Source organism: Rutilus rutilus, assembly GCF_951802725.1.
Source record: "Rutilus rutilus genome assembly, chromosome: 7".
In the NCBI taxonomy this organism is placed as follows: domain Eukaryota; kingdom Metazoa; phylum Chordata; class Actinopteri; order Cypriniformes; family Leuciscidae; genus Rutilus; species Rutilus rutilus.
The window spans coordinates 1,615,469-1,630,786 of NC_140221.1; the positions used below are offsets into that span (position 1 = coordinate 1,615,469).

At 36.9% G+C, this 15,318-nt stretch overlaps 1 protein-coding gene across 1 annotated transcript in view; it reads left to right on the top strand.

Annotated features, from left to right (window-relative positions):
* The window catches only part of brinp1 (bone morphogenetic protein/retinoic acid inducible neural-specific 1), a 169,522-nt gene that overhangs the window by 27,682 nt on the left and 126,522 nt on the right, over positions 1 to 15,318 (top strand). Inside the window, exon 2 of the mRNA XM_084412818.1 lies at positions 11,748 to 12,015. Coding sequence (XP_084268944.1) covers positions 11,798 to 12,015 — 218 coding nt within the window. The 5' untranslated portion in view covers positions 11,748 to 11,797. The remainder of the gene's footprint in view (positions 1 to 11,747; positions 12,016 to 15,318) is intronic.

The window sequence follows — 15,318 nt, forward strand, 5'->3', positions numbered from 1 at the left end:
CTGAAGCTCAGAAGCTCTCGATAAAAACAGGACCCGGTTCCGCTCGGAGGCGTTTCAGTTCTTCATCGATCCTCCTCTTCTCCTCCCCAACGCTCACCGTAATTCACCGCCAGGTAAATTGGAACAATAAGTCAGACCATTAGTGAATTAGTTTGTTTTGAAACGCGTGCATTGATCTGATTGGGTAAAGGCTTTTAATGATCGAGCCGGGAGTGCTGAGCTCAGACTCCTGAAGGTCAGTGTGTGAGATCCGTAAAATACCGTGAATCTCGCTCACTGTAATTGGTAGAGTGTGTGTGTGTGTGTGTGTGTGGTCTTCCAGAGCCTGCAGTGCTTTCATAATTGTGACGCCTCGTAATCTGAACTGGACAAATTGCACTACAATCTCTTTATCCTCCCCTGATTAGCTCTCCCCTGTAGAGAAGCGTGCGACATGAATACAAATCTAATGTAAAATAACATAAAACAAGAGCACAGTGAGATTCTGCCGGACCTCGAGGGATTGAGTTTCTGTGGCAGATCGCCCGGAGTCTGCCATGCTGGAAAATCACTTTCTGCTCCAGTCTTTGTTAAAATATGCCAGAGAAACACGATTTCAGCAGTTGCACTATATGCACTATGTACTCAACCCGTCCAGTGTATAAATTTAATAAGGTTAATATGTCAACATTGGAGTCTGATAGCGACAGGAAGAGTCCAGCATTCCTCACTTCATCTTTTTGTTATCATCCGGGTATTTAAAGTGCTATTTATGCAACAAAATGGCTTAGAATAGTGCATACGTACAGTGTTCATTATCTCTTAATCAGTGTTTCCTGAACATACTGTGTGTGCTTATATGATAAAAATATTTCAAAATTGAAAACATTTTTATCCCTGAATTGTGCAAGAAATACTATATATTGTTGGTGTCTAACAGTGAACAATACCATATATTTATAATGAACAAACTAAATACTGTAAAATAATATATTGCCTAATATTTAGAAAATATAACTTTGATACACACACACACACACACACACACACAATATCCAGTATAGTCCATTGTTCGTTCATGTAACTTCAATAATGCAAGTAATAACTCAGTACAAAAATAAATAAATTTTCATAAATACATTGATTATACAAGTTAGCAACAGGTTAAACAATGTTAGAAAGATGTTAGCAACGTGTTAAACATGCTAGTGGCGAGCTAAAAATGCTACAAACATGCAATCATTTTGTTAAAACAGGTAGCCTAAACAATGTGTTAAACATGCAAAAACATGTTAGCAATATGTTAGAAAGATGCTAATGATATGTTAAAACATGCTGGCAACATGATTATGTACATTAGCAACAGGTTAAACAATGTTAGAAAGATGTTAGCAACGTGTTAAACATGCTAGTGGCGAGCTAAAAATGCTACAAACATGCAATCATTTTGTTAAAACAGGTAGCCTAAACAATGTGTTAAACATGCAAAAACATGTTAGCAATATATTAGAAAGATGCTAATGATATGTTAAAACATGCTGGCAACATGATTATGTACATTAGCAACAGGTTAAACAATGTTAGAAAGATGTTAGCAACGTGCTAAATATGCTACTGATAAACTAAAAATGCACTTTTTTTTTTTTAGAACATGCTAGTGTCAAACAAAAAATGCTAGAAACATGCTATCAGTTTGTTAAAACGGGTAGCCTAAACAATGTCCAACACATGTTAACTATATGTTAAAACATACTGGCAGTGTTATTATACAAGTTAGCAACAGGTTAAACCATGTTAGAAAGATGTTAGCAACATGTTAAACATGCTAGTGGTGAGCTAAAAATGCTACAAACATGCAATCATTTTGTTAAAACAGGTAGCCTAAACAATGTGTTAAACATGCAAAAACATGTTAGCAATATGTTAGAACGATGCTAATGATATGTTAAAACATGCCGGAAACATGATTATACACGTTAGCAACAGGTTAAACAATGTTAGAAAGATGCTAGCAACGTGCTAAATATGCTAGTGATGAACTCAAATTGATTTTCACAAATAAATTTTTGTGAAGTGTAATAAAAATGTTAACTTCACATCTGTCAATATATCAACTATTTAACATGATTGGAGCAGTGCATTGAACAATTTGCATCTAGGACTGGACTGATCAATAAAAACAGATTAATAGAGCCAATGCTAATAATATAACATAAAAGGATAATTGCATGCATTTGGGTTAAACTGCAAAATACCTGCTTTTGTAGTTGGCAACATTTAGATGAGATTGATTCAGACTATGCACATCAGGTTTAGAGGCCTTAGCACTGGGGTTTTGAAAACACTGACAGCAAACAGAGTCAGTATGTGGTCGACACCGAGTGGATGGGGATTCGAGAACAAACCCAAACCTTCGACTTCCTCTCAGAGGAGTTTGTAGCCGGAAACTGTTCGATACGTCCTCACAAAGCACAAGCTCCCTCGGTTCAATCCTGCGGCTCTTGGGAACCGCAATACAAATAGGGGACAAGCCTCCATCCCTGTGAAGTGTCAGGAACAAAGCGGAGCTCAGCCCCTATGGAGGGAAACAGCGATTGATTGAGTCCACACAAGACCTGCATTGGGAATGAGATTTCTGAATAAAGCAGGGAAGAAAGGAAGCTCTGAGAGTGAATGAGACCATTTACAGGCTCGAAAAAAAGGGGAAAAACAAGAATTAGCTGAACGAGGCAAGAGGGTTTCATGGAGAAAAACAAACCTAAGCTCATTATTATTCTTCCGATTCTTCTGAGAGCAAATTGTTAACAGTAAATCATGTTAGCAATGTTAGCATGTCAGTTCATGTTAGCATTGTGTGCTAAAACATGTAAGAAAGATGTTAACGAGATGTTTCAACATACTGGCAATGTGATTATACAAGTTAGCAATGTGTTAAAACATGTTAACTATATGTTAAAACATACTGGCAATGTGATTATACAAGGTAGCAATGTGCTAAAACATGTTAACTATATGTTAAAACATACTGGCAATGTGATTATACAAGTTAGCAATGTGTTAAAACATGTTAACTATATGTTTCAACATACTGGCAATGTGATTATACAAGTTAGCAACAGGTTAAACCATGTTAGAAAGATGTTAGCAACGTGCTAAATATGCTAGTGATGAACTAAAAATGCTAGAAAAATGTTAAAACATGTTATATCAAGCTAAAAATGCTAGAAACATGTTATCAGTTTGTTAAAACAGGTAGCCTAAACAATGTCCTAAACATGCAGAAACATGTTAGCAGCATGTTAAAATGTAAAAAAATATATATAAGTTAGCAATGTGCTTAAACATGTTAACTATATGTTAAAACATACTGGCAACGTGATTATACAAGTTAGCAACAGGCTAAATCATGTTAAAAAGATGCTAGCAATGTGATAAAACATGCCAGAGACAAGCTATAATAGTAGAAATACGTTAAAACATGATGGAAACATGCTATAATTGTTAAAACATGTAAACAATGTGCTAAACATGCAGAAACATGCTAAAAAACATGTTAACAATGTGTTAAAACATGTTAAAAAGATGTTAACGATATGTGTCAAAACAAGCTGGGAACGTGATAATACAATTTAACAACAGGCTAAACCATGTTAAAAAGATGTGCTAAAAATGCTAGTGATGAGCTAAAAATGCTTGAAAAATGTTGTTAAAATGTTATGTTAGTTCATTTTAATTATGTTAAAACATGTAAGCAATGTAAACATGCAGAGACATGCTAAAACATGTTAGCGATGTACTAGAACCTGTTCAAAAGATACACATATTGGCAATGTGATTAAAAAAGTTAGCAACAGGCTAAACCATGTTAGAAAGATGCTAGCAACGTGCTAAACATGCTAATGATGAGCCAAAACAAGCTAAAAATATGCTATAATTGTGTTAAAACATGTAAAAAATTTGCTAAACACGCAGAAACATGTGTTTAATGCAATGTGTTAAAACATTCTGGCAACATGCAAAATCATGCTAGCAAAGTGCTTAAACATTATAAATATGATAATTTGCCACATTTGTTAATAAGTGGATTGGTTTAATCTCCAAACATCCATCAATAAATGAATCCACATTGACAAAACGCAAGTCCTTCAGGCAGTGGAGGGAAAATCAAAAGATTGGTAAAAAGCATTTTTTCTCTCAGAGAGACGACTAAAGCACAGATAATAGTATGAGTGTTTAATATGACATATCTTGTCATATGGCGCATCAGCAGGGGAATATTCATCTGTGAGACCCTCTTCTGAAGACGACGGCTCACTGGCGTTCATTGATTTTCTAGGGCAAGGAACTGGTTGTAATAATTGTGTGACGTGAAAATCCAGTGCATTTACCCACTTAAGTTATTTAGCGGGCACGATTTATTCCATGCAATACAGAGACGGATTCACAACCAATTTTACTTCCATAATATGAAACAGGTTATTCAACAAGAATAAGAAAATGTACAGGCTGTAACTTGATGTATCTAATGGGAATTGATTGGATGCTGCAACATGGGCGTTCCTTACCGGAATGAATCAGAGCTGACTGTGAGCTTGCGATGCATAAATACCTGTTTGACTGATTAACCGGTTGCTTGCACCGCTTTTATGCAATTTCAGACACTATTCAATTCAGGGTTTTTGCACGAATAGTAGTTGCACTTAAAATTGAGTGAGCCAGAAAGGGAATCAGCTCAGATACATACAGTGCACTCAAATATATAGCCTGATTTTTAATTTAGGCGAAACATTTAACTATATTATCGACCAGTGCTTTGTATTATTATACATAACACATGCTTATGCATTCATAATAAGCATGTCCAACTTTATCCACATTCCCTTAGTATTCAAGAGCGATATATACTATACACGATATCAGTCTGCTTTTGGCATGATGCTCTTGATATGCATCAGTTTGAGTCGTATTTATACAAGCAAGCAAGCTCTATTATCTTCAAAAAACGATATTGTTGCTCAGCTGTAAACGGCTAAATTTGACTCAAACTGATGCATATCAAGAGGATCATGCCAAAATCAGGCTGATATCGATATCTACACCAGATATCGAATGTAAGCTCTATCCCCTAATTTTTGAGAAAACAAATGTTTGGGTATTATGAGGATTGTAATCATTTAAAGGTGACATATTATGCCACTTTTCACAAGATGTAATATACATCTATGGTGTCCCCACAATGTGTCTGTGAAATTTCAGCTCATGATACCCCCAGATCATTTATTAGAGCTTGTCAAATTTGCCCCTTTTTGGGTGTGAGCAAAAACACGCCTTTTTGTGTGTGTGTGTGTCCCTTTAAATGCAAATGAGCTGATGCTCCTCCGTTCAGAAGAGGGCGGAGCCTTTACACGAGCTTCAGATACTCCGGTGTTGTGCCGAATTCTGACCCCCACCAAATATATATAATAACATATAATAACAAAACAGGTTTGCTGGATCTTTGGCCATTGCGTTAGAACTGGTCTCTGTTGGCGCTTGCGAAACCAAATGTCGGCTGGTGTGTGTAAACGTACAGATTAAGGGCCGGTAATATTATAATAAGATCCTCTTCATACGTCAGAAGGAGAGCGGAATCTGACCGGCTTATTTTTTGACATGCTTGCAGAGAACAGCTCACCAAAACAAAGTTACTGGGTTTCACATTTCACGTCTTCTGGGTTGATAGATTCACCGGGGACCCGATTATAGCACTGAAACACGGGAGAAGTCAGCTTTTCATGATATGTCCCCTTTAATGCAATCCTGAGTGCAGTCGTCTCCTCCTAAAACCTCATTCCCTGACAGTGTGAAGGTTTTGTTTGTTTTTACCAGTGATGGACGATTGCAGAGACAGCATGTTAAGCCTCAAGGTAAAGCACGTCATTTTTCAGTAAAGCTGTTTTCTTTTTTTGTTAAAGTGTTTTTATGCGTCTTTCCCACTTATATAATGTGGGCCTTTTTGCTTAAGTTCAGTTTTTTTTTTTTCCAAAGTTTCCCTTTGATTTTCTATAAAGACTTTGAAGATGAAGAAATTAAAACAAACGCTCAGAACTACATTATTTTTTACGTATTCCAATATTCACTGTATTACTGTTATTAGTCATAATAATAATGAATAATTTGTGTAATCTCTAAATAATTAACAATAAAGAGGCAGAGCAAGTTATTACATTTTCGACATTTTTCTTTTGGAATAACACGCCCTGATGAATAATGCACAGCGAGACCAAGAAAATGTATTACGGAAAGCAAATTGGGTTTAGTTTTATGTGGACCTTAACCAGGTCTGTCAAGGTGACTGTACTCATTTTAAACAGCACAATAAAGCATGGCATTGTAAATATTCTGTCGACCTTCTTCCTCTGCAATGTTTTCCGTAATGCACATGCATTTTTCCCGATTACAGAGGAAGAGGTGCATTACTTAAAGCGAGAGGATGAATAAATGATGACCCTGTTGCCCCGGCAGACAATGCGGCTCTTTGTGCGCAATAAACATTAATCAAGGTGCAAATTGCATTATTTTGTTAGACATCTAAACAGTTCCCCTGCTCGCGATGTCACAGTATTGCAGTATAAATGTGCAGAGATTAATTATTATATGTTTGTACTTTTCCGTAAGCCTGCGGTGGGTTTGGCAGCGCGCCTCGGTCGAGAAACATCAATATCAGACAGCATTCGTCACGGTCAGTCCTTCAGATGTGGGATCGCTTCTCGTCTGATGCATGTGCTTTTCTTCAGTTAAAGGCCCATTTGCATCAATTCTTGTAGTTCAGACAACGACACAGACTCTTTAGAGGCTCATGTGTGCTATAGACAAAGCTTGGAGCAACAAAGAAATTAGCGTACTAAAAATATGCAAACTATACAGTATATTTTGGGGTGTCACAATATATCACAATACAAAAATGCAACAATATTTATGTTGGATTATTAGAACTATTATATATAATGTTGAATAATGCGATGGGGGGATATTTGTGGGTTCTGATAAAGCCAAATGTCTGATGTTACCAGTAAAAAGTGGCCTACGTTATTTTAAATATATCTCATCAGGAATTACACTAACTTTGCTGATTCGACTGATCTTTGCAGAAACTGTTCTGGTAAAAACTACAGCATTGAACTTTTTCCCTTTGCTGTGAAGATTTGAGAGGGTTAATATGTCCCTCTCCACGTTTTTAATTTCAGTAAAATGATGCATTGTTACATTATGACAGGCAACCTCAAATTAGTCAGAAGTAATTAGTTAAAGGAGCCCTCGTTAGACGCTCAGCTTCATATCTGTCATCGGTGCCACTTCCAGCAGAACTCAGTGTGACTCGAACATCTTCATTCATTCATTCATTAAGCGCTGTAAACAGCCGTATGGAAGTGGGAAGGAAGGATTTCATTGACAATTAGATAATTGCATAGAGGAGAGAATATTAATCTGCATTTAGTTGCCTGGAGCTCTTAGCATATCTACCTCTTAATTATGTATGTACCGTATAACGACCTGCGAATGCCTTTGAGACGAGTGGGATGTTTGTAAGAAGGTAACATCCATAAATTTACATGAATCATGCTTTGTGTTTGCATTGGCAGATATTATTAATAATGCATTTTTTTATTTATCTTTTTATTTTGCCTGTAGAATGTTAATTAGTGAAGTATGCATGGTATAAATCATTAATGTTTCTTAAATTTTTTTTTTCTTTTAAAGGTGGGTAAAGGTCAAGTTTTTATTAACAGTGAAAACACAAACATGCAATTAGCTTCCCAAACTACAAGCTACTCATACACGTAATTTGCATACAAGCTACCCTTTTAATATTGCTAATGCATAAGTTAACAAAAATAGCTAAATTATTACATTGAACACATTGAGGAAAACATCTTAATAAACACCTAATAAATTATCAGGGTTTTTTTTCTTTTTTTTTTCTGGCTGTATTATAAAAAAAAAATAAAAAATTAGGGCAATTGCATCAAACATAAGGCCATTATGCCCTATTTCAAAGTCTTGATGATGTTTCAGGCTCTACTAGAACAGGTTTTCCTGCTTGAATGTTGATTATTCTCCTCATATTCTCCATTGTTGCGGCTCCTCTCTTCCCAGTCTGTCAGTAACACTCTGTTTACTTCCTGTCTCTATGAAGCCCCTCCTTCTGAAAAGCACACTGTGCTCTGATTGGTCGGTTGGAGCGGTGTGTTGTGATTGGTCGAGTGCTTCGAGTGTGTTTGGGAAATGTCCCGCCTCTTACCATAACCGCCAGTTTAACACACTACTAACTCACTCAACCAGGCCCCGCCCCTTTATTCTGCGTATTAATTATTATAATGAGGAATATTGTGACGTGTTCGTTCCCGGGAGAAACTCAAGACTACAATGGAGGCGTTTCAGGAGTTCAGAAACACTGACACTGATATAGAGAAGAACTCCCGCTGGAGGGACTTTGGAAAACTTTTTCATGATCAAACAGCAACATTACACACTAAAGAAAGATGGAGGAAAAGTCCTCTTTAAGTGCAACTAATAAAACTACAAACAATCTTGATGTATAAAAAATGGCCCAAAACTAGTGACAACAGCAGAATTTAATGACAAAAACAAAAGTTATTCTTATGCATACTGAAGTTTATAAGAAGGGGAGTTGCATCAGTTATACAACTGCATACCCAATATAATGAATCTGTGTTTTAATAGCACAGAGTGTGGGCTTGTAGTGCTGGAGGGGAAGATCTTGAGGATCATTACAGCTGAAAATGGCTCTTATCGCGACATAAAAACACAGACAGTCATAAAGAGAGCCGGTGACATATGCTGTGATATAGCAATGCATCTCATTTTAACAGCATACACACGGGCTGGTCGTGTGAAGCTCGCATATCGTTTGCCTTTGATAAGGCAAAAAAAGATAAGGCCAGTGCTCATAAATTACACATAATAAAATATTAATACAAGTGTTTTGCATAAAGACAGTGAAGCATATTTTTTTAGAATCAAAACATTTAGCATTTGTTTTCCCTACTGTAATACAGTCATTAAAATCATCCAGACATTAAATTCAGTACAACAAATACTACAAACTACAAATGTTTTATTCAAGTCAACCTATATACATTAATTTAATTTTTTTTATGGATTAAATCGAGTTCGCTGAGGGTTATGACTTTATACACTGTACTATTATCTTTACTTACAACTTTTTTTTTTTTTTTTACATTACAGTAATGATATTATTATTACCATTTTCTTCCATTTTGAGGTGAAGTATGACCGGAGCATGTTGGGACAGATGTGATAAGATTGGAGCGGCTCAACATAAAGGGTGGACGTGTGTTTATCTTGACTCAGAAATATAAATGATCAAATGATTTGTAATCTTCATGCAAAATAACAAGATATTAATAGGGTGATTACATCAAACTCACATTTATGTATGTCAGGTGCAACTAATAAAATTATAAAACACATTAATATACTGTATAAAATGACTCAAACACCTAGTGACCAGCAGCAGCACTTAATTAAATATCATATTTTCCAAAAAAAATAAATAATAATTGCATCAGACATATAATACAAAATGACCAAAAACCGTTTTGTTTTTTCTTGACTTTTTATATTTATATATTTTTTTTTATGTTGACGTCTCTTTTACAAATTCTTCTCACAGGAGTGTATTTACTCTTGTCCATCTCACTTTCATGATATCAGTATGCACCACTTAATTGCATAAATGAAGCTAATGCAATAAATTCATGTGCGAACGCACGCGCAGCGTTAATTATCCTGCAGAGGAGATGCGCTGCGTTCTCGTCCACAAACCAAACCCATGTCACAACACATCATAACACTGACACTCACCCCCGCCTGAACTTATCACGCCACCAATTAGCCTGAATAAAGTGAAGGCTGTTGCTCCTGTTTGTAATCCATCCTCATCTGTGAAAAGGGCAGCGAGTCAGGTTAGCATGAGCTCCGCAAACTGGCCTTCTGCCTCAGAGGACTGTGGGATTAAACGGATAATACAATAAAATATCGGGCTGCTGTTGCGGGTTATGCCAACACGATTAGGCTTCATTAAACCCAGGATCATTGGAAAAACACAGAGTCTTGCATGTTTCATGACACTTTCAAAATGAAATGCCCAGAGAGTGGCACGAAGAGTGTGTTCAGTGTCATAAGAAACTGGTGAACGTGAATCTGGCTACGCTTTATTACATTGGTTTACATTTATTCATTTAGCTGACGCTTTTATCCAAAGCGACTTACAATTGCTATATATGTCAGAGGTCGCACGCCTCTGGAGCAACTAGGGGTTAAGTGTCTTGCTCAGGGACACATTGGCATCTCACAGTGGATTCGAACCCGGGTCTCTCACACCAAAGGCATGTGTTTTATCCATTGCGCCACACCACCACCATTGGTTATTGTACACATCACGACATTTCGGAAATAAAAAAATGTGTTGGCTAGAGGCCAGCAAAATGGACAAATTCACCCTTCATCCAAATATTATTAAAAGTTTGCTAAATATTTTGTAAGCATATTGCATAGTTATGCTTGGAGTACATTTTTTTATTTGCGATAACACAATGAAACATGCAAAATTGTGCGGACATAATTTTTTTTTTCTGGCTGTAATACAAAGAAATTATGAACAAATGAGAGAACCAACTAAATATTAATAACTGATTATGTTGTAGTCAATGTACGCTTTTTATTCAATGCATTTTTTTTTTGCATATAGTAAAATAAAACCTGTAGCTTTTTGCCAAATAGTTTTGTCGGATAAATACAGATAAAGTTAAGTGTTTTATTCTTCCCTGATATTTGGATTGTTTAATTGAACTTGTAGGGTCATTAAAAACAAATATCACTTTTGGCCACTATACTGTACACTAAACCCTAAACATATCTGATAGTGTGAACAGATTATTCATGCATTTTAGCTTCTACAAGTCTTTGAGCTCTTTTGTTGTGACTCGTGTTTTTAAAACCATGCACTACGGTGTTTTGAGGTCATAACATGGTATTGTGCATGAAAATAAGTCTTTATTATTCATTAATCTGCAACTGTAATCATAATTTTGTGTGAAAAGGAATAAAAGTTGTTGGTGTTTTACTGCCTCCAGTGTTGTATTGGTATGCGTTTTGAGTTTAGCAATTGATTTTTTCGGTAACACTTTATTTCGATATGTCCGTTTAACACATTCTGTGGACTATAAGTAACTTTGCAACTACATGTCAACTTATGTTAACCCTAACCCTACCAGTCTACTAATACTCTACTAACACTCTAATAAGAGTTAGTAGACATGAAGGTGCAACGTTATTATAGTCAACAGAATGTGTTAAAAGGACCATGAAAATAGACCCGATAGAGTCCGGCTATGAGGAACACACTTCTAGCCAAAATAGCCTTGAATGTGGTTACATGTCGTTTTTGCCTAAATATGTATGATATTCCATCATGTAAGCAAATTAAACAGTGATAACAAGGTGTTTGGTTTCATTTCTTCACTCATTTCATTTCTTTATCTTATTGATGACTAGTCTATTCTTGGGCGATGGTTTAGACGTCTATTAAATGTTCACTGACAGCCCAGATTGTGCCTTGCTTTAGCCTAGACGTCAGGGCTGTGTTTGGACGGCTATTAGACGTCTTTTAAACGCGACATTGCTTGCTGAGTAGTTTTATTAACGACGCTGAAATGTTGCTCTGTGTTCTTCTCGTCCTGCAGGTCTCCACAGAATGGAGCGAGAATGAGCAGAGAGCGGTCGAGAGTGAAGCATGAACTGGAGGCTCATTGAAGTCACTTACCTCCTGTTTATATGGGACCATATAACAGTTCAGTCTTCCCGCCAAGAGCCCTCGGCCAACGAACAGCATGTTACCAAGCAGTTTGACTGGCTCATCTCTGACCGTGGCCCTTTCCACCACTCGAAGGGGTACCTCTCCTTCATGGAAAGATTCCGCCAAGGATTCACGACCCGGTATAAGATTTATAGGTGAGTGCACTCAATCGACTCAATGCTTTAGCGCGATAAGAGCTGAATCTCGTGCCCGTATATGAAGTTTCTGCTGAACTTCTTATGGCTTATGAAGAACTGCCCTCAGTGTGAACCTGTTTTATCATCCAGTGGAGTTCAAAGCATATCCAGCATTCAGTTCTGCTCATTCAGAGAGGGACGATATGCATTGGATCTGATCAGCGGCTTGCTGGGTTCCCACGCTCATGAGAAACCTTGGGAATTTTTAAACAGGCCGGGAGAAAATCATGGGCGTTTCTGAAGTGAATTTGTTTGTAGTTCTGTTCTGACACACTGCATTGGGAAGACATTGCTATTTGAAGCTGAGTGCAATCTTAGTATTCTGATTTATTTTTTTAAAAACAAATCATGTTCAATTCATTTTGGGAAGCTGCATTGTGTGTATAAACAGGCTGTAGTTCATGTGGAGAAATGATTTCTCTTGTTGCCTATGGAAGTCTTTCAAAGGTCCTTAGGAATAAATAAAGAGGTAAGACTTTTCAGTAAGGTCAAATTAGTTAATGCATCCGGTAACATGGACTAACATGCATTGACAAAATCAAACCCTAAACCTGCAGAATCCCTGAGCCGACATGAAAAGGAGAGGTTTAGAGAGACTGATTCATCCGACGAGTGGTTTGAGAATCATTGAAAAATGTGGTGATGTTCAGTGTATATTATGAGAAAATGAAACTGTTTTTTGACCTTTGATGCATGTAAACCTGTTGTAGGAGAACAGGCGAACCCTTGCCTTTAAAATAGCGTAATATTGGCACTTTAATGCGTGTTAGTCCATGATATCTGATGCATTAACACAATCAAACAGAATCCCAGTGCAGACATGTGATTGGCCGCTGCTGATGTGAGAGAAAACATCCTCACGAATCACCTAAGTGACCAATTTTGCCTCTAAAACTGTGAATTTTGCAGTGAGATAAGTATGCATACCTGCTAATGCAGAACCTGTGATAAGGTATTGTGTTGAAAGGAGTCCTACCGAAAAGTATTCAAAGAAGGCACTGGACAAGTTGTTTGAGAATCATTGAAAATGTGATGTTCTTCAATGTGTCTATTATGAGAAAATGTGATGCATGTAAACCTGTTGTAGGAGAACCCTTGCCTTTAAAAAAGCATGTTTGTCCATGATATCTGATGCATTAACAAAATCAAACCCTAAACCTGCAGAATCCCAGTGCAGACATGCGATTGGCCGCTGCTGATGTGAGAGAAAAAGTCTCACAAATCACCTAAGTGATCGAGTTTGCTGCCAAAACGGCGAATTTTGTCGAGAGATAAGTATGCATACCTGTTAATGCAGAACCTGTGATAAGGTATTGTGTTGAAAGGAGTCCTACCGAATATCAATGGAAGAATGCACTGGATTATGGTGCTAATGGACATTGCATGTACTTTTACGAGCTTTCACAGCACAACTGCTGGTCTTTTCTGGAGAATGCTGCCACTTGGTGTGCAGTGACTTTAAAAATAAGCTTTCAAGATAATAACATAAAAAGCCACTGCACATGAAACAGGTCTCTATATCTTCAGTGCATTGCAGGATAAAACTGCATTCAGGCGATGTGGTCTCGCACTAATGGTCTCACGATCTGCAGCGAAGCGCGAGAGACGCTGGTGTTTTCAGCTTGATGCATCGGCTCAGATCTGACTTTGGTGACAGGAAAAGCCTTCATCTCGCTGGCTGGGCCTAGAAATGCTGTTTGTGTGCAAAATTAAGATATTGCACACTCTAATCATTGTGTAATTAAGAGTAGCTGTTGTTCACAGTGTGAAAATGTCCTGCAGAGTTTGTCATCAAGAGATATCGCAAGTAAGTGACGACAATGCTATAGCATGCATGTTTACAGCTGTGTGAACAAATGGGCCAAACAATTGTCAAATTTAAAGGCATCACTAAAGAGGTTTTGGCACAGAAAAGTAGTGTTTTATGCACATTTATGCTCACTTGTATGTAAACGTCTCAATATCAGATTTTTTACACCACGGTTATCGTGGCTGAAAGAAATCACGGTAAAGATATGTTGCGATATCTATAGAAAAACAATGCTATCAGTCAAATTCATCTTCACTTTGATTATTTTGTGTTTTGCTTTCTGTATTTTAGCCAATGAATCACAATCGTCTGAATTAATTACATGAATGATACAATTCAGAAACATTTTCTAAGACCATGCTATGTGATTTAATTTAGAGGAGACTAAATTGCAAACCCTTTTTAGCTTAGCAGAGCATCAACATACAGTTTATGAGAATAACAGCATATTTAACTCCAAAATCACATTATAACATCAGTCGAGTGATTGAAATGACTTTCTTCTGTGGACTGATGAGGCTTCTTATCACAGAGCGAAGAATACATTATATTATTTTACAGTATTCTTGACAGTGATAAAGGCTATGTGTGCGCTATAAATATCCATTATCCAGATGAAGCATGTCACAACGGTGTGTTAATTCTCTTCATGTTTAATCAATGCATTTTATTCAGCTAAAGCGATGGATGCATGATTTCCTGGAACGTCAAAAGTTTAACATTTCTATGAGTCTAACTTGTGTGTCGAGTATGAATGAAACTAATTACATGTGAGAGTTTAGCGTTTTCATAATGCTCACGTTGCCATAGTTACATTCATTTAAAAAAAAAATATATATATATATATATATATTTTTTGGACTAGGGAAGTTTTTGAATGCATGTACAATGAACTCTTTTAGCACAAAAGCGCAGGTTTTTCCCCCTTTTAAATGTGAAAGGGAAAACAGTCAATCTAGAGAAGCGGAAAGGCTATAGACACAGAAGTGAAAATTAAACAATGTTTTTTTTTTTTTTTTAAACCACAGTGAAATACTTGCATTGGCGTTTATTCTTTCCTGATATAATATCCTTCCTTTTCCATGAAAACGTACCCGTCAGTATCAGTGACACTTACATAAATCACCCCGCACTCTCAATATGTTACGTGTATGTGAGAATCGCACCTCTTAGTAGCTAAATGAACATTTCCACAGTGTTTAAGAGGTGGGGAAGTACTTTTTCTGCTCGTTAAAATCTAGTTTTTCCATGTGACAGTGACTCCAGATACCTTGTAGAAACAGCATTCAGTGGATCTGCTCAGAAAGCTGCCTAACTCGACGGCATTAGCTCTGTTCTGATTAACACCAATCCAAATGGCATTGTGTGCATCTTTTATGGAGAAGGCAATCCCGGAAAGTACCGAAAAGACCTTGATCTAATGTCAAATCCAAGATGGCAGACAAGGAGAG